The following is a 21,835-nucleotide window of genomic DNA, read 5'->3' on the forward strand; positions in this document are numbered from 1 at the left end:
AAAACATGTGGAAAGCAAAGACGGAAAGAAAGAAAAACAAACTCTACAGCACAGAAAAAGAGCAGCTGTTTGGTTTTTCTTGAGATTGTGCAGGAAGTCTTCATGTCGTCGACGCATCATAAACCCAAACCGAAGGACAGTCTGAAGGCCATCTCCACGGGAACCTCCGGCACCGAGTCGTGGAAGCAGACGTAGAACTCTTGAGGAACCGGCTCCAGCAGCATCCTCCTGGGAACCAGAACAAAGCAAAGATGTTTATCCTTAAAAGGCTCGGAACCGAGGACGAGCGTCCTGATTTAAAACCCCCGTCAAAGAGGAAGTGTCTGTGTTAGCAGCTCCGTTTGAAGTGAAAGTTTTGTTTGTTTTAAAGATCCTAGATTATGAGAAGACATGTTCATATTATTCAAGAGCTTTAAATATCTGTGAACCTCCTGCCTGTTTCTCACACACAGTAAAGGTTCGGTATTTTGTGTGTTTGGACCCAGACGTACCCTATTACCCAGTAAGTCATGGTGGGGGCGGGTTTCCTCTGGTCGGTCCAGTTCTCCGGCTTGCACTGAAACAGAACCCCGTGTTCTTTAACCGGGCCCAGACCCCAGCCGGACCTCTGAGAACGATCTGCTGCACGGCAACCCTGCACGACACGAAGCAACGCAGAGAGTCACGCGATGTCACCGAGCGGGCAGGAGACGCAAAGGATGCTGGGAAGAAAACGAGCTTCTCTATTTGATTGTAAGACACAAACATATGCAAAGTTTTCTCCTTCAAATGCAAAACAAACAAAACAGAGGCAAATATTTGCAGCGTTTCTCAAAATGCCGGCTTTTCAATTATATGAAACTCTTTAGCCATTGTTGTCCAACACTGCAAAAACAAAACATCTTACAAAGTATTTTTAGTCTAGTTTCTAGTGCAAATATCTTCGTACACAAAACTAACTTGTAACATTTCAACAACACAGGAGTTTTAAGTCAATAGCTTCTTAATTTTGAGGAAAAAGTATTTGTTCAATGGTCGGATTATTTCACTTATAACAAGACATTTGGCTCATGTTATAAGTGAATTAATCTGCCAATGGAACCAGTACTTTTTTTTTTGTCAACATTAAGGAATTATTCACTTAAAACAAGCTCTGATTTCTCTCTGAAAAGTTGCTTGTAAGTCAGTTTTGTCTCATTTCATGTATTTTAAGATATTTTCACTAGAAACTGGACTAAAAATACTTTTTTAAGAGTTTGTGTTTTTGCAGTGAGATGGAAAATATCGCGCTCATTTCAGTTTATCATGCGATTAAGTGATTTATCGCTCATTGCGACGGGCTTAGTATTTCACTGGCATTTAATGTGGCAACTGGATGCAAATTAAAGCAGAATTAGAAAGACATTTTTAAAAAATGTCAAAATCTTGATAGAAGCCCAACTGATTTGGGTACGCGTCCCCTCACCCTGGCCGGCAGACTCTGCTGGAAGGCGGCGCGTATGGAGAGGCAGCAGTGGTGGAAGTTGCGTATGAGCTGCGGGTGGATGGAGCCGCTGAGCTGAGCCACTTCTCTGTGAGTGGGAGCGATGAAGATCCCCTGCACCGTCTCCATCAGGACGTAGTGAAACAAGGTGTTCTCCGTACCCGAAGTCAGTCTGTCACAGATAACACAGTGATCTGTTTTGACACAAACGCGACCAAACACATAAAGTCACGCAGGAGGCGATTTGTTCTGCATTACTTTATGGTGTTGTACGTTTCCTCCGTCTCCCTGGCAGTCAGGGTTTTCTTCAGGGTCCCCAGGTAGAAAGGGTTTGGATGCTTCATCCTGGGCATCTGGACAGTAATGGGAATTAAAAAACCTCCCTGAATCCAAGGTTTGTTTTACAAAAATCGCCAGATTTGCTACCTGATCTTCCTTGAGATGGTTTGAGGATTCTAGAAATAAAACCTCACAGAAATAATTACTTTAAAAAAAATGACTTGTAGCAGAAACTCAGTCTGTTTTCTTTGTAATTTGCAAGATTACAAAGAAAGTCTCGCAAATTTTCTTTGTTTAAAAAACAGTAAATTAGGAGTGTCAAGACTTTTTGTCACATGGGCCAAATTTGTTAAGTCAAAAATACCAAGAAAGAAACAAAAAACAAAAATCAAGCACATAAAATATGTATTTTTTGTGTAGAAAGGGAATGTTATCAGTTGTAAATCCAAAACGTCAAAATAATTTTTTACATTGCAAACACGTACTTTTCAAATTCTTCTAGGCTTATTTGAAATCACACAAACAGGATTTAGGTCACTTTCTTTCAAAAGTGCCACATAGAGCCAATTTTAATAAATTGAGTAAAAGCTAAACTGGGCAGAGCAAAGCCGTCTATTCATGTAGACATTGTGTTCCGAGTCTCTCTTAACTTTAATTAGACGCCCGAGCCGGATGTAAACCTGGCGTCTTATAATTAAGACTTTACTGCTTCCTTTTTCAGGCCATAATTTGAGTCAGCAGATTCATCTTCTCCCCTTTTTAGCTTTTGTTTAACATCTTCCAGCTCCGTTTTGTGGCTTGTTGTAACCGCAGGGTGAGTCAAGTGCAAATCAATTGGGATGTGTGACTGATAGGAGCGGAGATGTTTGTGTTTAGGAGGCAGTGAGCTGCGCTTGTAACGATCTAATAAACTTCTGCCAATTACCTTCTTTATTTCCTCAACAGGCTGGACGATCTACTAAATGAACACAACTTTATATTGTGCATATGGTGCTTATTAATTGTGCTGCAGAAGCCTGAGTGTGACTCGTCCAATAAAGCGAATAATTCTGAGTGGGGCTCTGACTCTTAACTCCACGTTGCAGTAAAGCTTCCTGCTAATTTTCCTTCATATCATCACCTTCCTAACAAGATGGCCAATTCTTGCCAGAAGTGTTTTTTTTGTTTTTGCAATATTACCACCTTGAGTCATTTTTGGCCAAAAGTCAAAAAATGACTGTACCTTGAAGAGGCCTGCACTGCCTCCGCTCCCATCAGATCCCAGAGAGTCCCGCCTGCCACCGATCCATCTCCCTGAGTCCGGGGTGGAGTGAGGGCTGAGACCCGGAGCTGCTGACGAACCGGACCCGGCGTCCATCGGACCCTCGCTCCCGCTGTCCGACAAGCTCCTCTGTGGGCTGGACTTGCGGGACTTCTCGCCGAACAGGCTGCGCCCTCTGTGCCCGGACGGAGACCCCCGAATGGCCCCGGCCAGCTTGCTGAGGACGGGGGACGAGGACGCCAGGCTGTCGAGGCGGTCCCGGGTCGTGGCGGCAGGCAGGAACCAGTCGGCGCAGGAGAGGCAGGGAGCGGACGGGACGTTCAGCCGCTCCTCCATGGCCGCCTCCAACGCGTTCAGCTGCAGGAGGGTGGCTTTCACCTGACGACACAACAGGACTTCAAGCGTCTTCATTTCAATATGGAGCCGATTAGCAGATCAGCTGCGACAAAATCCCCACCTGATCCACATAAACACAATCGGGTCCTGGAGAACCCAGGGCCGGAGACGCACACCCGCCCGCCTCCAACAGGACGCACTGCATGAAGTGCCTCTGAGGTGCAGACAGACAGACAGACAGATGAGTGTAGCTTCGCAAAAGCGGTTTTTACCGTTTCAGAAACGAAAACACAGGTTAAAGGTTTCTCTCCTCACCAGCCCCACTATGAGGAGGAAGTGTCGTCCCTGAGGCTGGCTGAAGCCCGGCGCCGTCTCTCCGCTGGCTCTCTGCTGCGGGAACACTTCTCTCCAGATGACCAGCTGACCGACACGCTGCTCCGACGCCAGCGGCAGCAGGCAGAAGTGCTGGCAGTACAGACACACGTCCAGCAGGTTCTCCTTCGGGAGATGGTTGGCAATCAGGTAGGACTGAGGGCAGAGAGGCACAAAATGATGTAGTGGAAGGAAAAATCATACATGGCTTTAGAAAAATAAGTTAAAATCTGAAAAAGGGTGGCACACACACACACACACACATTCTTCCCCCTTTAACTTATATATACGCCTAAATAAAATCCAGAGTAATACCTTCAAACATAAATATTTAACTTAGATCAAAGCCTATTCAGTTAAACTTCACCCATAATTCCAGCTGAGTTTGATCTGAACGTGTAAAGCAGCGAAGAGACGGAATCACTCAACTGAAGCAAAAAGGCGAGTCTACAAAGACACTGACTCCAGGATGTTCAATAAGAACAGTCCACTTTGCAATCACCTCAAGTTTGTCCATCGCAAAAAAATTCATTAAAAAAAAAAAAGCTTGTGGTTGTCACTTGACAACATATTTTTAAAAATCCAAGCGGTGTGAATACATTCCCACTTTACAATTAGAGCTTCTTGTGTAAACAGTCTCTATTTTATTTGTCTGGAGCATCTGCAGGTTGCTGTCCAGACTGTAGTTTGTGCCCGTTTCCACTTTGACCCTTACCTTGTAGAACAAACAGGAGCCGAGTATAACATAGAGACGCCTCAGGCCAAAGAAGTCCTCTGACTGCAAAAAAATATATAAAAAACGTAAATAAATATGGAGAGGTCACTTGTAATGGAGAGTTTTGTAATTAGTTAATGCTGAAAAGGAATCAAATCTCATTAGGTAAAAAGAATCAGAGCATCAGTTGACATGAACATGCTTCCAGAAACAGGCTAACCTAACCAGGACACATTTCTAAGCTAGCATGTATTTGTTCCTGCAACACAAGTTTCACTCATGGACAAACAAAACAAAAATCAGTTTCTGTAATCTGGAATAATTCAACCAGTCTCACCATTTCTCCAAAGTCAGAGGACTCGAAATCAGAGAGAACTGTATCCACCTCCATCTGAGGAGAACACACCCCAACGATAAATCGCCAACACACACCACAATACAGCACTGATTGATTTTGTTTTAATTAAACACATGAACACAAGCTGCACGCCACAGCCGCACACGCGTGGCGTGAGAAGAAGCCAAACAAACCTTAATTTCAGGAGGCAAAGTGAGCCATCGGACCGCCGGCAGTCCGTCCAGAAAAAGGCTCCCAGAAACGTCGGGCGGCGGCGGGGAGCCTTTCCTCAGGCGCCACGGCTGGATGAGCTGCTGGAAGAACAAGCAGAAGAAATGGTCCAACCTGAGGGCGTGGTCCGCCTTGCAGAACGCGCTGCAGAGGACACATTGAGGATGTCAAAGAAAAAAAATCGTGAAAGATCACGCCCCAAAATCCGAGAGAGAAGAGGTAGAGAACGACGAGAGACCGAATCCTAGAGAGACCGACCTGTTCAAAGAGCCGTACATCACCTTCAGCGTCCGCACCACGTCGCCAACCACCGTCTGCAGGGACAGCAGGGGGACCCTGCGAGAAGACAGGGATGAAGTTAAAGACACACCGGGCTGAACTCCAGCTTCAGCACAATTAGTGCTAACTCAGTGTTAGCACTATGCAGAGAAAAGGAACGAGCAGCTGGAAGCAGAACGTTTGTCTTATTCTGGTCATTGACCATTTCTGGATGTTTGACTTCAGCGAGTTTGATCAACTTCACCATTTCTACATAATCCTACATGGTTTGGAAAATTCTGGAAAAGTATTAGATTTGCTCATTTTCCCGGTGTAGAAAACTAGGGGAACATTTTTGCTTCCATTCTTTATTTCTTGCTCTTTGAGACATTTTCTCTCACTGTCTGACAAAATCAGGCCAATTAATTGATTAATGTTGTTTATCAGTTAGGATTACCAAAATTTATTTATATTTACTAAATGTCAAAAATAATAAAAGGTTTACATACATTTATGTTTTTGGATGTCCTTCTATAAGCTTCTCACCATAGTTTACAGGAATGTTTCTGCTTCCACAGGTAACTGAGTCAGGTGACAGGTAACAAAGGCCTTCTTAGCTCTGTTCACATGTTTTCTAAGGGACAGGGATCAGGACTTTCTGACGGCCACGCCATAATGCTGTCTTTGTTGTCCCTAAACTACTTTGTAGCTGATCTGGTAAAGGGTCATTGTCCATCAGGAATTCCTATATGAGCGTCAGCTTTGACTTCCTGGCTGATGTCTTGAGGTGGCGTTTCAACGTTCGTTACTCATGATGTCTTATGGAGTCCAAACAACATGACGATGCCAGCCTGTCCCTTCACGCTGGGGATGGTGTCTTCAAGCATTCAAGCTTCCCTCAATCTCCTCCAAATGTAACAACAGCCATAACGGCCAAACTCTTCATGGTCTTCGTCATGGGGGGCATTTACAAACTGGAATTTGCCTTTTTAACTTTTTTGGGGGGGAGTAATAGCCTCTCTGTCGCTGGCTTTAAGCAACACCAGTCCAGCACTCGTTTCAGGGTTGGTCATGCGTTTGCACTAGAGTAAAACTGTTTAAACAGATGAGTTTGGAGTGGTGAAGGTCCATAATGCGACTCCTGACATATTGATTAACTTCTTTTGATTATTCCATGATGTCACACCAGGAGTGTTTGAGGCGTAAAATACGCCCGCAGAAGGGATTTCCATTGACTCCAAGGTTGTAAATTTGAAAAAAAAAAAAAACGTACTAAAAATCAGATTTATGGCAAATGGAAGATATTTTTGTAATTATTACTGACATTAAACATGAAATATTTAACCTGATTGGAAGCCAGACAGTAAGGGGGGAAAAAAAAGTTATTTCAGCTGTAGGCTCTCATGCATGAATGATCTTCTCCGGGGGAAAAGCCCTGACGACTAACTTGACATACTATTGGCGATGGCTCCTTCCTTTAAGCAGGCATCCATCTTCAAAACAAAGAAGGTGTAGAGAAGCACATGTTTAAAACACATCTGAAGAAAGCAGATGGGTTTTTCCGGTTGCTCTCCTAAATCTTGTCTTCAACAAAAATATATTTCTTTAAATGATTCAGGCACCAGCGTTTGCTTCCGACTTCTTTTCTCTGTAATGACAACCGTGGCCAGTGTGATAGTAGCCTCTTGGGTTTGTGTGTGCGTGTCGCATGGGTGTGTTTGTGTGATGCCGCCCGCCTCTACCTCTCAGCAGGAAGACCGACGACCAGCAGGTTATTGTGCTCCTTCCAGTAGCCAACGTGAACCAGATGTTTCCCGAGCAACAGAGACGAACTGAGCGAGGGAACAGGAGAATGGAAAGACGACGAGAAAAAAGATAACGCTAAAGGTCAACGACTGAACTCAGCAGGTCAAAGCATGCAAATAAGGTTTAATAAATAAAATTATCTGTCATTTTTTCCTCAACAACTGGCAGGAAGAAAAATGAATTATCATTTGCCATTAGAGACAAACGATCAAGAAATATTTCAAAGGTCTGTAGAGATTACATGCACTCATTATTGCCACAGCTCTCACTAATTTGGGTCTTTAACACATTTTGAAGTTTTTTTCTCCCACAGGGAGTTAGATTTATACAACAAACAGCTCCATGTAACATGTGGTTTCCTCTGATCCAAACATCGTTGGCCTCAGATATATTCATACATCTCCTCTAACTTTTGAATAACTCCTTTGGCAGGTTGCACCTCTTTCACAAGCTTTGGGTAGCCAACTTGTAGCTTTTTCCATTGGTCTTTTGGTAAAGCTGGACGTTAGTTTTCTGGCGCTGACCTAACTTTTAGGTATACTTTATAGATTTTCAATGGATTTCAGGTCTATTTAAAAAACAAAATCTCCTGGATCTTAAGATTAGCGTACTTTATTTGTCCTGAAGCAGGTTTGAGATCATTTTCCTGTGAGAAAAACACATTTAAGACCAAGTTTCAACTTTAGGAACAAAACTGCTGCCTTCGGATAAAATGAAAGAGGTTGAGATGAATAAGAAGCAAAAGAATTGCCAAAACTAAAACCTGCTCTAACCTACAAACTGCTGAGACATGGTTTTTACTGACCATATCACAATAGATTAAGTGGATGTCAATAAAAAAAAAAAGAAAGGTATTACTTGTACACCTTTAAGAGTCACTAAAATCAGGAGTGGGCCAAATATCTTTCCTGGAGGATTGTTTTCCTCCAGAAAACAAAGATTGTGATAATTGACCACAGTGAGGAGAAAAGCTCTACGATTGGTCGAGCTGAGGGTGTCAAATCAATGAAAATGTTACCGGCTGACATCACCAAAGTGGATGCAATAATGACTACATCTAAGCTCTTCTGCTCTAAGCGTTTCGATGTTGAAACTTGGACACAGTTGGGTTCTCTAGCAAGTCGGTGACTCCAAACAGACATCGAAACTGACGTTAGAAAGGAAAACAGCAAACGTTAAGTTTCTGGAATAGCTTTTGCAAAACCCCAAACTCAACATTAAATTTATGGACTATGTCTGAAAGACCAGTTGATGCTAAGATGTCAAAAAAAAAAAGAGTGGTCAAATGTCCTCCCACAACCCGTGGTATAATCTGCCTAGGCTCTAGAGGACATTGCTGGAGAAAGACACCGCAACCCTCAAGCAGATATAAAAGACGTTTAGAAGTTTTAAATAGTAAGAGAATTAAAGGTTATGTAATGACAGAATATCTAGACCATCTCTGCTTTGCTGGAGCGTAAACTGATTGTAACATCTCCCAGGCAAGTCGCTGTCCCAACCTGATGATGTGGCCTCCTGTGACGTTCTCCAGCATGTCACACAGAGTAAGGAAGATGCCTCTCACTCCTTTCAGCTGGCTGGATGCTTCAGACACTGGGTACTGGTACAGGATTTCTTCCTAAACAGATAAAGTCACTTAGTTCAGAAATCAGGGTTTCTGCAGATTTCGCAGACTCAAATTTAAGACTTTTTAAGACCACTGAGAATGAAATTTAATGCCTTAATACCGAAATGCATTGTACAGGTTGCCAACAGAAGTGAGCCAGTGACGAAGACGAACAAGCAAACTGGTGATAAATTTGCTAGATAGAAGGGGTATATTAGCAGCTAGTTAGCGGTAGCCCAACCGCCTTGAGTCACAAAAGGCAATGAAGATGTCTGTGCATGACTCAAATTGTAGCCTGATATAAAGTCCTGTAAGGAAAATAAACTACATAGCATATATGACATGAATTAGTCCTGCCGTGGCTAAATTTAAGGCCTGTGATTAATGTATTTAACACCAACTTATATTTTTTGAATGAATTCAAGTCATTTTAAGGCTTTAATTCTAGATACATAAATACAAGACTTTTTAAGTATGCGTGGACACCCTGGAAATACACTGTGTAAAATATGGCCTGCATCTTGAAAATGACATATCAGGCTCAGAGAGACATCGCTGGTTAGCCAAACAGCACAAAACAAAGGGTTCATAAAAATGTGCGGTATCTAGTCTTGGAAGATCAGCAACCAAAACATCTGCTGGGTGTAGAAGAATAGATGGATGTTTATGCTACCTCAATAACGCTTGGCTGGGTTAAATCTAACCAATGCTTCTCTATGGAATGACGACAATGTGACTTTTAGGGAGGGAGAAACACAAATATTTGTATTTATTCACTATCAGAAGCTGGTTAGCACAGTTCAATAACTAATAGGCCTGTCACAATAAACAATAAATCAATTAATCGTATGATAAACTAAAAGAAACTCAATAGTTCTCATTTGATTGATTTATCATTTTCATCTTTCCTCTCTCTTTTTACCATAAACTGAGTGATAAAAGTCTTCAGTCTGGTGCTTTCGTCTCAACTTTCTTTTTTTGAAAGACAATTTTGTTTACACAAACTTCATAATTCATTGTATTTGTTGTTTCTGTTGTTTTCTTTATTTATTTTGGATATTTCAAATGTCTTCCAGTTCCAATGTTCCTTAGAATATAACGTTGATTGATCTTCGAGGAAGTGTCCTTGCATTTTTAAGCCATTATTACTACTACATTACTTGAAAATGGCCTCAAAACATCAATATTATTGTTTATCGCATTAAGTTCTGGGACAATTTATCATCCAGCAAAATTTGTTATTGTGACAGGCCTATTTACTAACACTGACGAGAGTGCAATGAGACAAAATGTACTAATCGGAGCATTGCTGGTGTATTAGCAGTCCTTCCAGTAGTGGGAATTTAAGGACTGAATGGTGGGAGTGGGAACTGAAAACTCCTAAATGAACTACAGCCATGGCAACCGGAGCAAAAGACCCACAAAAGATACCGACCATTAGGCCGCGAAAGCGCGCGTGAAAAGTGTGAGAGCTCATATCAACAACTCTATGCAGATCCGAAACTCTAACCTGCAGCAGCTGCTGAACATCTCACGTTCCACCACCCTAAAATTATGAGACTAAAGAATCAAAGCCACGGTTTAGAGGGTGTGTCATTTAGAAAATCAGCCGCTCGCTGATGTGGCTCTGGACAAGCCGTATTCCTCTGCGCCGCTGTAGTTTAGGTCCAGATAAATGCAAAAAAAATAAATAAATCTGACACGCAGATACACAGAGAAGGAGCAAGGGAACAGCAAAGCACGATTGCTGAGCTGAACACATGAAATTAGGCTGTCAGTCAGAAGTGCTTCTCACAGCAGCAGTGCACAACAGGGAAGCTGTGTCCACACATATAACCTGAATGGACCTACAAACTTGGTTCTGATTAAAATTTTTTTTAAAAAAGCGAGGGTTTTGGAGGAATGGCTCGTTGTTGTTACGCTCTGATCCAAAACAGATTTGATTAAGACTCCACAGAGTGCAGCTGACAGCGTTTAAATCGTAGGTCATTTGCTGTAAGAAGCCGAACTAATCACGGAGCTTTCTGACGTTTCTTTTCCTTTGTCCTGGAAGTCGTCCACAGCAGTAGTTTCCAGAAAACGTCCGGAGGGATTCACTTTTAATGCTGTGATTTCCTTCTCAACTTTTCTTCTTTGCACTCAATTACCCGGATCCGCTTTCAGGGAACCAACATAATTAAAATGGTCTGAGCAATGTCCTAGTGGCAGTTTGTAAGGGTTGCTAAGAGCCAAAGTAATGATTTAGTCTCCACAAGAATTTGCTTTCCAAAGGGATGGAAAAGTGTTTAGACATCCACGGTTAGAGCAGAAGCAGCCGTTTGTTCTGTGAATAAGGTTTGATTTGTAGTCGTCTCACATAATAAACCGGCCCAAGCTGTTTTTGTCCACTCTCAGCACCCATTGCATGCTTGGCTTCAATCTTCTTAGTGTCTCCTCTAAAGGCTTGTGGCTTCCAATCAACAATTTCCAAGACTGCGGAAACACTGGAGTTTTATGTTTAATTCAACAGCGCTAGCATAACCCTAATTTAATGTTGGCCCTGTTCAATGATTTTATTTTCCTGGTTATTGTCCAGTTCTGATAGGGTGAAACTGGTCAAAGTCCTTCCACCGGCTCCCTGGAGCTCAGAGAATAGACTTCTGTTAGTTTATAAATCAATGAATGCCTTGACACCAAAATACGTTGTAGTTGTCATTGCATCAACCCTCCAGATCACTGGTCTCCTCTGCATCCCCAGAACCAGTACCAGAACCAAACACGGAGAAGCAGCGTTCAGCTTTTATGCTCCACTAATCTGGGAGAAACTTCCAGAAAACTGCAAAGCTGCCAAAACACTGAATTCCTTTAAATCAAGGCTAAAAACCCACCTGTTTAGAGTTACCCTGGATTCATAATCAATAAAACAATGATTAGCATATTTGTCATATATTTGCTTCATGATTTTCACATAACTGGTTACTGTGAAGCACTTTGAACTGCCTTGTTGCCAAGCCTGTAATAAATTAACCGCATGATAAATTAAAATGAGCTTGATCATTTCCATTCTCATGATTAGTATTTTTTTGAAAGGAAATTTTGTTAACAAAGAAATCATCATTTCATTTATGGCTTCAGATGTGGGTAGTTTTTATTTAGGTCTTATCTATTTGTTTTTGGTTGTTGTGTTTTATTTTGGAAATTTAAAATATCTTCCCGTTACAAAGTTAAGAATTCTTTACTACATTACAAGTTATTGGTCTTTTAGAGGGAAAACTTGCATTATTATATTTCTTGAACCAGGCCTCAATCGTTCATCGTAATCATTACTGAGACAATTTATTGTCCAGCAAAATTAGTTTTTGTAACAGGCCTACTTGTTGCTAAAAATGATCCTGACGACGGATGAATAATGAAGAAGCCTAACTGATCGATGGGACATTTAGACAACAGAATAAGTAATAAAGACTGGATATAAAATTATCCTTCAGTCTTTGATGTTCTCACGCCATACTTATTCAAATATGGAAAAAACCTCAACAAAACCCCAAACTTTTTCAGGCTGTGAACAAATTCTCTGCATTAAGATCAGAAAAGCAGGAGCCAAGACTCAGATCACACTCATTTTAGGTTTAATAGCTATATAAGGCATTTTATTTCCCACTTATTCCGAGACAAAGTCTACTTTCCTACTTGGAAACCTCATATATACTTTATTAAACCAGCACTACATGTCCAATAAAACGTCCAGATGTTTCATTGGCTCAAATAGTGACTAAAAACAACTCCGTAAACTCCAGAATGAACAGTTTCCGGTGATTCTAATCAGGAAATAAACATCTAGTGGTTTGCTACAGGTTGCGTAGAGACCGACCTCTTCCTGCAGAGATGTAGAGTCCAGTTTGAGCGACAGGTACATGACGATGTGCGGGATGTGTCCGATGGCCATCTGGAGCTCCGCCGTGTCCTCCCCCCACAACAAGCGCACCAGTTGGCTGACTGGTGGAGAGGCCTTCGTCTTCTGGACTGGAGAGGAGTCACTGGGAGCAGCGCTGTCTGCTGGAGCCGCCGTCTCCAACGTCAGCGTCACCTGGCGGGCGGGCAGGAAGCAGATGTAGAGTCAGGTGAAGGAGAAGAGCGATGTCTGAAAGATGCTCTGGTCATAGACCAACGCAAAGTAGATAGGGAGATGTGTTACATCTAAATGCACGCCACACTTTTCAGATTTTATTCTCTGCAAATAACGTTGACACCCGTGAGTCAATTTCCCTGCCACTTCACGATTACAAAATAAAATTTTAAAAAATGACAGGAAATGAAACATAAATAAATTTTGAATGTAGAAAACAAAAATAAAATAAAATGTTACAGTAAGTTAAAAAAATTATACTAAATAAATACAGAGAAATTATAATTATTAAATTAAAAATACATATAAAAAATCATTAAATAAAAAAAGAAACTAATAATAAGATTGGAAACAAAATGGAATATTTAATAATAATTATCTTGTTAAATTAATGCTGTTGAAAATGATGTATTAACTTATATTACACTGTATTATTAAGTTGAGAATGTTCTTTTTATTTTTTATTTCTTAGATGCAATAGTTGGTGCATAAATTACTTCATCAAGCCATTTATTTATTTATGTTTATTGCCTAATAAGTCAGAATCCATCCTCCTATTTATCACATACAAACTCAACGATGTGCCTATGAATCTGAAAGTACAAAAAAAAAAAAAAAAAAGATGTATGAACAAGCCCAGAAGTATAAAGACTTCGGTACTGAGATGATCACTGAGCAAATGGGAACAGGATGGCAGCTGAGAGAAGAAAAACACTCTTTCTTCTAGGAAGCAGGAAGAAGTCTGTGTGTTTCTGAGCATCTCTGATAAAATAAAAACCACGCTTCTGCCAAGCCATGAGTGAGTATAGAGTCAGCTTTGGACGTCTCCTAATTGGAAACAGACTGGAGTCGTTTCAACAAACACACGTAGCGGGGACGTCAAAACACTCTGAGGAATAATAAAGGGTCTGGGCTTGCTGCGTTCCTATTGGTTAATGTTTTTCTTCATTGTTTTTAAAATGCAGAATCGTAGCATATCATCAAAACAGACCTACTAAAAATGTGGGGGTTTTTTTGTCTTAAAGGAACAGAGTTCGTTTCTTGCTATTTTTTACGTTTCCTTTGAGAATTGCTTTATCACAGCGTTCCTACACATTTTCATGTCTGGATTACAGTAACCTTTTTAAGACCATTATAAATGAAATTCAGGACGTGTATCACAACAGAGACGCACAAAACAAAAATGCATATTTTATAGCAGTACAGCCAAACGTTTTTGAACAAAACGAATGCAGCATCGAATGGGTTCGCAACAGAAGACGAACATCGTCCAGCAAACTTTCCAAAGACAGATGCAAAACGCTAGCTAGCAAGGTTAGGTAAGGTAATTTTATTACACATTTTCAGCAACAAGGCAATTCAAAGTGCTTTACGTGATTTAGAAAGAAATACAAACAAAATAACAAACCAAAGCTAGCTAGCAGGGGTATGTTAGCAGCTAGCTAGCTAGAAGTAGCCTCGAATCAAAACGTGATGAAGATGTTTGTGTTTGACTCAAACTTTTGTCTGGCAGAAAAGTCCCACGAGAAAAATAGACTACATAGCATATATGACATAAATTTAAGACCTGAGATTAACGTATTTAAGGCTAACTTGCATTTTTCTAATGAATTTAATACATTTTATGGCCTTAATTTAAGATACATGAATGTAAGACTTTTTAAGGACGGCTAGATCTTTGGGTCCCAAACAATGGGATAGCGAATAAAGGCTGGAAAACCAAATATTTTCCTAACTTCATTTTCTTTATCCATGCTTTTCCAAACCTCAAAAATACAGACAAAAAATTCCAGGCTATCCCGTGAAATATAAGAACCCTATCAGGTTTAATATGAGCATTGTTTGGGTCGGCAGGAATAATATAATAGCTGTAAAGCCGTAAAGCCATCTACAGTAGGTCTGTATGTTACTCTGTCTTCCAGCTCTGCCCAAATATGACGCTAAAAAAAAGATCAAATTACCGTGCCAGAAAGGTAAAAGCTATATTTTTCTAATCCAACGGTCTGTGCAGAGCCTGTCAGCTCTAACCACAGGCCGCCGGCCCCTCCAGCAGGCCCCTACATCAAGGCTCCCAGCTATTTTAGCCCCTTTTACTGGAATACTGTCATTACGGAGCCAGAGGCCAATCCTGATTCATCGTGTGATGAACCTTTCCACTTATTACTCCGTCTCATTGCCCCGTCGTAGTGGCGAAGTCTGAACACAACCAGCAGGATTTAACTTGACCTTTGTTTTTAATTATTTCAGTAAATGATGCAAGTGAATGTGACCCGAACGCATTAAATGTAGACATGAGTAAAACAGTTCAGACCTCAGAGTCGGGAAAACGGAGAGAAAAAAGCCTGAATGGGCAAACTGCAGCACTTTCCTTCATGAATTATACGGCTGTGGTCAGGCATGAGTGTGCTTTCATTGAAATTCCAGCCTGTTGATGTCAGTCATTTACCAACCATCCATTGATGGGACACACACACACACACACACCGGAGACACTGCAGTTAGGGTTAGAAAATGGCATGGCGGACCTGACTGTAATGCTAATACGCATCCCATAATAAGCCCTGTCTGCTCCATGTGGGCCTGCGGCCACACAGAAAAACCACCCAACATCAAACTCACGCTTATATGAACAAAATAAACCCGTCTGTCAGCAACACGGTTCTATTTCAAGTCCGAAGCGAATTTCTGTGCCCAGAAAACCTTGCTATTTTTCCATAGCCTTCCCCTGCATGTAATTTGGTTTCCGACTACATCTTCTAATCAGCTGAGCCACAGCAGCTTCCTGTGGCGCCAAAATTGTCACACGGCGATCCGGCTGAGCCAACGTGTTTCGGCTTCGGCTCATGGCGCGCTCTGTCATTTGCAAATTCCTGCTTTTTGATGGGTTTTTTTTGTGCTTTTTTAAAAGTTTTTTTGGGAAGTTAAAAATGAGGAGTTTTGTGTTTTGTTTTTTTGGGTACAGTCAAAGGACTTTTTTTCTTTCTTTTGTTTTAAGTTCTGGGGGGTTTCTATGTCCGCCCACTCTGCTCTCTGCTTTATGTGCATATTTGTAACATTTTGAAGTCCTGAAGCAGGAAAAAAACCTATCAGACTATTAGCAGGTAAAAGGGTTTCGGAAAAACAGGTCATTAAAATATTAACTCGTTAAAGCTTGGAAGACGGAACAATAACAACAATAAATCAGGTTTAAAACAATAGTAATCGGATTCTGCCTAAATTTGTCACAAGAACAAATTTTGCTGGATGATAAATTACTCCTGAAATTATTGTGATAAACGATATTATTGCCATTTTGAGACTATTTTCAACTAATATAATAATAATAACGACATGTTATTGCAAAAAAACCCTTTCATTTCGAGGGAAAATGTAACACTTGAACTGGAAAACAATTTAAATGTCCAAAATAAACAAACAAAACAATAATAATTTAAATGGATTATGAAGTCTTGGTAAGCAAAATTTTGTTTACAACAAAATTTTGTTTACAACAAAATAATACTTATTCAGTTTAGACATGGAAAACAGGCAAAAGTGGCAGGTGGTGCAAACTGACTGCTTCGCACCGGGTGTCAAATATTTACAGCGTTTGTAAAAATTCCAGCTTTATTCAGCGGCATTAAAGGAGAGCTTCTCTGTAACGACTGTCGTCCGAACGGAAATTGTCACGCTCACTTTAATATATTATGCGATTAATTGATTAATTGATTTATTGCTTATTGCGGCAGGTTAAATCCTGCCTGAACTCCAGAGTGTTTAGGAACGGGAGCCTGACCTGCGTCGGTCCTGGGATGCAGGACAGAACCCTCTCGATGTTCTCATAGCTCACGTCAACATCGTCCACTGCCAGGAGGACGTCACCTGAACAGAGAAAAAAATAACAATTTAATCTGCTAAGATGAGACAACTTTACTACATACAGTAGCCCTGATATGAACGCCACATGTTAGCTGACCCCACAAAGTAGATTCGTTCAAAAGATACCTGAAAGTACTTATTATTCGTTGGTTTTAGAAATGCAGAAAACCGATGGCATTTGACGTCTGTTTTCTTTTTGCCAGCAGGAATCCAATAACAGGCGGTTAAACAACTTCACATGCTTGTGATTAAAGATCACTGCTTTTAGCTGCTCTAATGGCTCAAACATGTTGCAGCAAGGAACAAAAAGTGACTGATTAGAGCAGATTCCTCATATAAAGCTGTGGAAAAACAGTCCAGTGATCATTTCTGCACACATCGTACACAAAAGAATGGATTTACAGCGTCTGCAAAGTATGCATACTCTTTGAAGGTTTTCCACATTTTTTTGTATTAAAACTACAAAACAAATCAAAGATGTGGAACTCGGCTGATGAGCTAAACTTCAATAAACTTCCATGGTTATTTCATCCCTGGTATGTATGCATAACTGCTGCTCGGTTAGAATAATTAGAGATGTTGTTAAGTCAGATTTTGTTGAAAAAGATGAATAGAGCTTTTCTTAGAAAACAGTTTGAGTTCCTTGGATTAAAGGATAGCTGTGTTAGTTTTCATTAATAACTAATTCAGTAAAATTGATAAAAAATATATCTGAGCGTCAGAAACGGTGTGCTTGCTTCGGTGACATCTTCTTAAATAATTCACACTATTTTCTGTGTACCTCAAGGCTTTACATTGGGTCCTCTGAGTTTTAGTTTCAATATCTATGGACCTGATGTTAATTTTCAGATGTATGCATGTGACACTGTGGTATATTTAAATACAAAACAAAACGATGCAACTCAAAGCCACATCTTGATGTTGATGTTAGAATGAGAAGATGGTTCTCATGGAGATGTAAACAGTGACTTAAGCCATGTGTTTTGGTGGCCGGGATAAAAAGGTTGCTAATCAAACATATTCAAAATTACATTGAATTTGAGTTTTGTTTGACACATAACTCATTGGCTTTGCTGATAGACACAAAATGTTATGATTCTGTCTTAAAGTAGACCACCACGGTTAAAAGAATCCACATGGACAAGCTTTAAAAATGAAACTATGATCTTTTTGATAAAAATTAGATTTTCATGCTGGACTTTTAACCCCATTGTAGTACATACTGTATGTCCACAAACTGGGATGTAATTAGATAACTTGCTATGATGCCTAAAACCATTTAGGATGAAAACGGGAACAGAAATATGATGCTAGGCTATGCTAGCCTGACGCCTTATACAGGTAACTTTATGAATGAGGGTCTTACCGATCAGAATTTGACCACATTTTATAGCTGGACTGTTTGGTATTAATCCGTGAACGGTCAGTCTGCCGTCCTGTAGGACGGCTCCTCTGTCTTTCTGACCTCCAGTCCAGGCAGGACGATGCACCAGGCCCAGCAGAGCTTCCAGCAGTCCTCCTCTTTCACACAGAGGCGTCGGCGAACTCGCCAACCGCTTGGGGTTCAGGTAGACACACACTTCCTTCAGCCGCCGCCGCTGAACGGTCACGCCCTGCTGCTGCCCCGGCTGCGTCTTCAGGATGGAAGCTGGAGGCGAGGAAGTCGCTTTGCCTCTGCTGCCGTCTTTGCCTCCTTTGCGCTGAGACGGACGGCGTTTCCTCCCCAGAATCCTGGCTAGCTTTTTGAGAGCGGGCTCGCCTTTCCTCCGCGAGCCGCGCCGCTGCGTGCTGGCCTGCTCCGTGATGACCTCTGCCTCCTTTTCACTGAAGCGGACGTGGTTAGTGGATAAGCACTGGCTCGCGGCGACCCGCGCCAACGCGGCCTCCTCCTCGCCCTCGCTTAGCTCCAGGTAGAACAGTTCCCCGTTCTTCTGGATGTCATCCAGCCATTCTGGCTCCAGGTCACTGAAACCAAAACAGAGCGTTTAGGAGACAGGATGAACCAAACCAAACCCCTGGCGGAACCACCGCTTTTGCCTTCTAAACTTACAAAGTGAAACTTTTTAAACACAAATGAGCAAGTAAAATAAAATTTTTAAAATTTTCTTAAGATGGTGTTTGATTTATTGCGATTGTCTGGAGCCTTTTTTGTTACTTATTTATACGGTTGCTTTATAGATTCATTCAAGTTTCCATGTCATTTTCTCTTTAAACTCTTTAAATGTTCTCTAATAAAAAAAAAAGAACAAAACATGTGGAGCCTCACAGAACAACTGGATCTACTTTAGTATAAGACGACTTCTGAGGGCAAGCAGCTGCGCTAAACTTTATTTAAGGTGATCAGAGTAAAAGGGAATACAAATCCTTGCTACGCTAATAATGCACTATTCTGCGTTGGCATTAATGCCAACGCAGAATATAGTTGGTATTTATGAGTTCGTGTTTGCAAAGTCACAAAATAATAGTAGGAATACTTTCACAGCCACAGGAAATTATAAAAGGCTGTATTAATGTGCATGGTTTGCAATATTTAATACGAGAGCTACAAGTATTTTCTTCATTTATTCTGGCTTGCACAAGTAAAACGAAATTAAAAGCAAATTTATAGGAACATATTTAAAGTGGATTTAAAAAGCTCTACGTATTTAGATAAAAAAAAAGAATCTACATCCAGCCTATGTTGTTATAGATTAAGTGGGAACATGCTGTACGAGGGCTTTCTGGAATAAACAAGGGCGTCCAAACCAGAAAACATCTTATTATCTTTCTTGACTTTTATAGCACATATAGCAGCCTGAAACCGGAGCTGGAACTATTTTTTTTTGTCTCTAACCCCAGACTGAAACAAATCATCCTTACTAGTTGTAGTCGGAGCTGCTGAAACTCGATGATGTGGATTCAGTGTCCCCATCTTCTTCTGCTTTCTGAGTTGTCGAAAGTGCATTTTCAGAACAAAGTCCGGGGCTCACGGACGCCATCGTGTTGTAAAACCATCTCATTCAAGCGTAAAGTCCCGAACTGGAGCAAAAGTTAATTTCAGTACTTTATTTCTGGGGAATAAGAAAAAAAAAAAAAAAATGCTGTCGCCATGTTTGATTCAGCGCTGGCGACTGTGTACGGAGTGTCACGTGACACAAGAGCGTACGTTCTGATTGGTGGATGTCACCGTTGCCCTTAACAACACACAAGCGTCGTCTTGGTAGCGGATTTGCAGACTGTTATGCCATTAAAAAAAATGACGATATTCCAGCGCCCATTTACGGGTGTTAACCTGTTCAGTCTTTGTTTAATCCACATAAACCTCCATTATGTAAAATAGAAAGACTGGTTTATATTAGTTATTTTCGTACCAACTAGCTTGAGAGAAGTTAGGTTAACTTTGCTAACTTGTCAAGTTGTATTTTAACCTGAAATGAGAGATTCGCGACATTAACGCGGATTCCAACTCAGACAATTAAAAAGGTGTACGCCATAAACAGCTTATAAAATGTCAATATACAACACACGACCAAAAGTGAATATCCAGCTTCTACTCGTTGATTTATTAGCTCAGATACCTTCAGGTTTTTTTTTTTTTTTTTGCTTTATTTTTAATCCACTTTGGCATTCGGCGCAAGCCTGGCAAAGTTCCCCGGCTCGCAAACAGAAGCAGACGATCGGCGAAAACGCTACCAAAACATAAAGTCATGAAATTTCCGAACAAGCTCCGACTGACCTGTAAAGAAGAACGCTGCGGATGGAGTCGAAGTCCTCCAAATTATTTGAGAACAAATTTCCATCTATGAGGTTAAACATCCTCTGGGTTTCATGTTTTGAAACGATGTTCTCAGTGAACAATAAGGAAAAGGCAAATGTAATTCCCTGTAAATAAACCTGATCCAGTCACTTCTTTCCTTTAAAATAAGGACTTTTGACCATCAACGCCACGGCAACATTAAGCTTGAGCTGCCTGACGGATGGATCCTCCCTCCAGCTTCCTACGTCAATCACTTTCTTTCTTTTTTTCCTTTGGCTTTTTCAAACCTTGAGTGTTTCTCCAGCTGAATGTAACCCAGCTATCTGCTTGGCGTTTTGAGAAAACTCTGGGCTACGACAGAAAGCTTAAGACTGTAATCACAACACAACTTAATATATGATGCATTAATCTCTTAACTCACATATTGTTTTCTTTGTTCATCCCAATGAGAAGAGTGGTGCTGTTTGGTTATTGACAGATCCTGACAGTGTCCTAGCTTTCCAATGACGTCAAACACATGGAGATGAAAACAGAAGGTGTTCTGTACTAAGTGTTACCATTTGTGTTTTAGAAGCATAATTAAAGAAAAATAGACCTGAGTTGCTTAAACAGAGACAAAAAAAAATCCTTTTCTGCGCCATTAAATGCAAAAATAATTACCAAATTTCTATCGATTGCACTTTTTAATTGTATTTAATTAATTGAATCATTTTTAATTGAATGAAAATAGCTGTTGACCTGAAAGCAGAGCACCGTTCATTACCAAGAACAGTTCCGACTAACTGGAGCGATTCCTACCGCTAACTGTTCAAAGGAATCAAATCGCGACTGAACGACACATCAACAACGAGTTCTTTTCTTTACACCGGTACCTGCAGCTTTTCTTTCAAGTGACCCGGTTTTAAGCCAGTTTTCCACCGTTTCGTCGCGGACCGCACTTTGAAAGCGACATTTTGTTAGAATTACTTGTTCATCCCATTTAACCATCAGCACAACCACTCTGATCATACTTCCGCCCTCGCTGTTTCCAAGGAAACAGTGAACGGTCATCAAAAGTGAAGAGCCCATGAACTCAATCATCACTCTTCACCCGCTTCGCGCTCAAGCAGAAGTATCACCAACTCATCATCGTGGTTAGCGAGACCATACAAATTAGAATCACATTTCTCAAGTCAAGAACTATAGAAATGATCCCTGAAAGTATAGTCTTAACTCCTCTCTGCTCCTCCCCACGCTTTAGTACTCACGTCCTGCCCTTCTCAGTGACGGTGCACACAACACGTTTAGCGCTCTACGTGCCATTAAAGTACAATATAGCAATATCAACTTCTAAATAGTTAAATATACATAATTGTAATTGTAATATTAAAATTTTTTACGTATCCTGCAGCACGTTGTAATGAGCGTTTAATAATATATATTTCACATCTCAATTTCCAAACATTTTGTTACATATAACACACAACATTACTC

General features: G+C 40.8%; 1 protein-coding gene and 1 non-coding gene across 3 annotated transcripts; both read right to left on the reverse strand.

The window, feature by feature from the left end:
- Nucleotides 1-21: 21 nt before the first annotated feature.
- On the reverse strand, nucleotides 22-21,551 carry intu (inturned planar cell polarity protein). 2 transcript variants are annotated; one of them, XM_014471830.2, is made up of 18 exons: nucleotides 20,342-20,400; nucleotides 19,486-19,676; nucleotides 17,993-18,591; nucleotides 16,544-16,629; nucleotides 12,514-12,729; nucleotides 8,557-8,675; nucleotides 6,994-7,083; nucleotides 5,252-5,329; nucleotides 4,957-5,137; nucleotides 4,763-4,816; nucleotides 4,426-4,488; nucleotides 3,654-3,866; nucleotides 3,460-3,552; nucleotides 2,964-3,380; nucleotides 1,721-1,815; nucleotides 1,445-1,634; nucleotides 492-634; nucleotides 22-228 (listed from the first exon to the last, which is right to left on the reverse strand). In XM_014471830.2, exons 2-18 carry the CDS (start codon nucleotides 19,623-19,625, stop codon nucleotides 117-119), a joined length of 2,889 nt encoding a protein of 962 aa, XP_014327316.1. In that variant the 5' UTR covers nucleotides 19,626-19,676; nucleotides 20,342-20,400; the 3' UTR covers nucleotides 22-116. The 2 variants fall into 2 exon arrangements, with proteins under 2 accessions (XP_014327316.1, XP_023201627.1); XM_023345859.1 differs by lacking the exon at nucleotides 19,486-19,676 and having other exon boundaries at nucleotides 20,342-21,551.
- LOC111611264 lies at nucleotides 21,357-21,572 on the reverse strand. The gene has a single exon (XR_002753965.1). It is a non-coding gene; the product is annotated as a small nucleolar RNA U3 (small nucleolar RNA).
- Nucleotides 21,573-21,835: the final 263 nt, after the last annotated feature.

This window comes from Xiphophorus maculatus, chromosome 14, assembly GCF_002775205.1.
Source record: "Xiphophorus maculatus strain JP 163 A chromosome 14, X_maculatus-5.0-male, whole genome shotgun sequence".
Classification (NCBI taxonomy): Eukaryota; Metazoa; Chordata; class Actinopteri; order Cyprinodontiformes; family Poeciliidae; genus Xiphophorus; species Xiphophorus maculatus.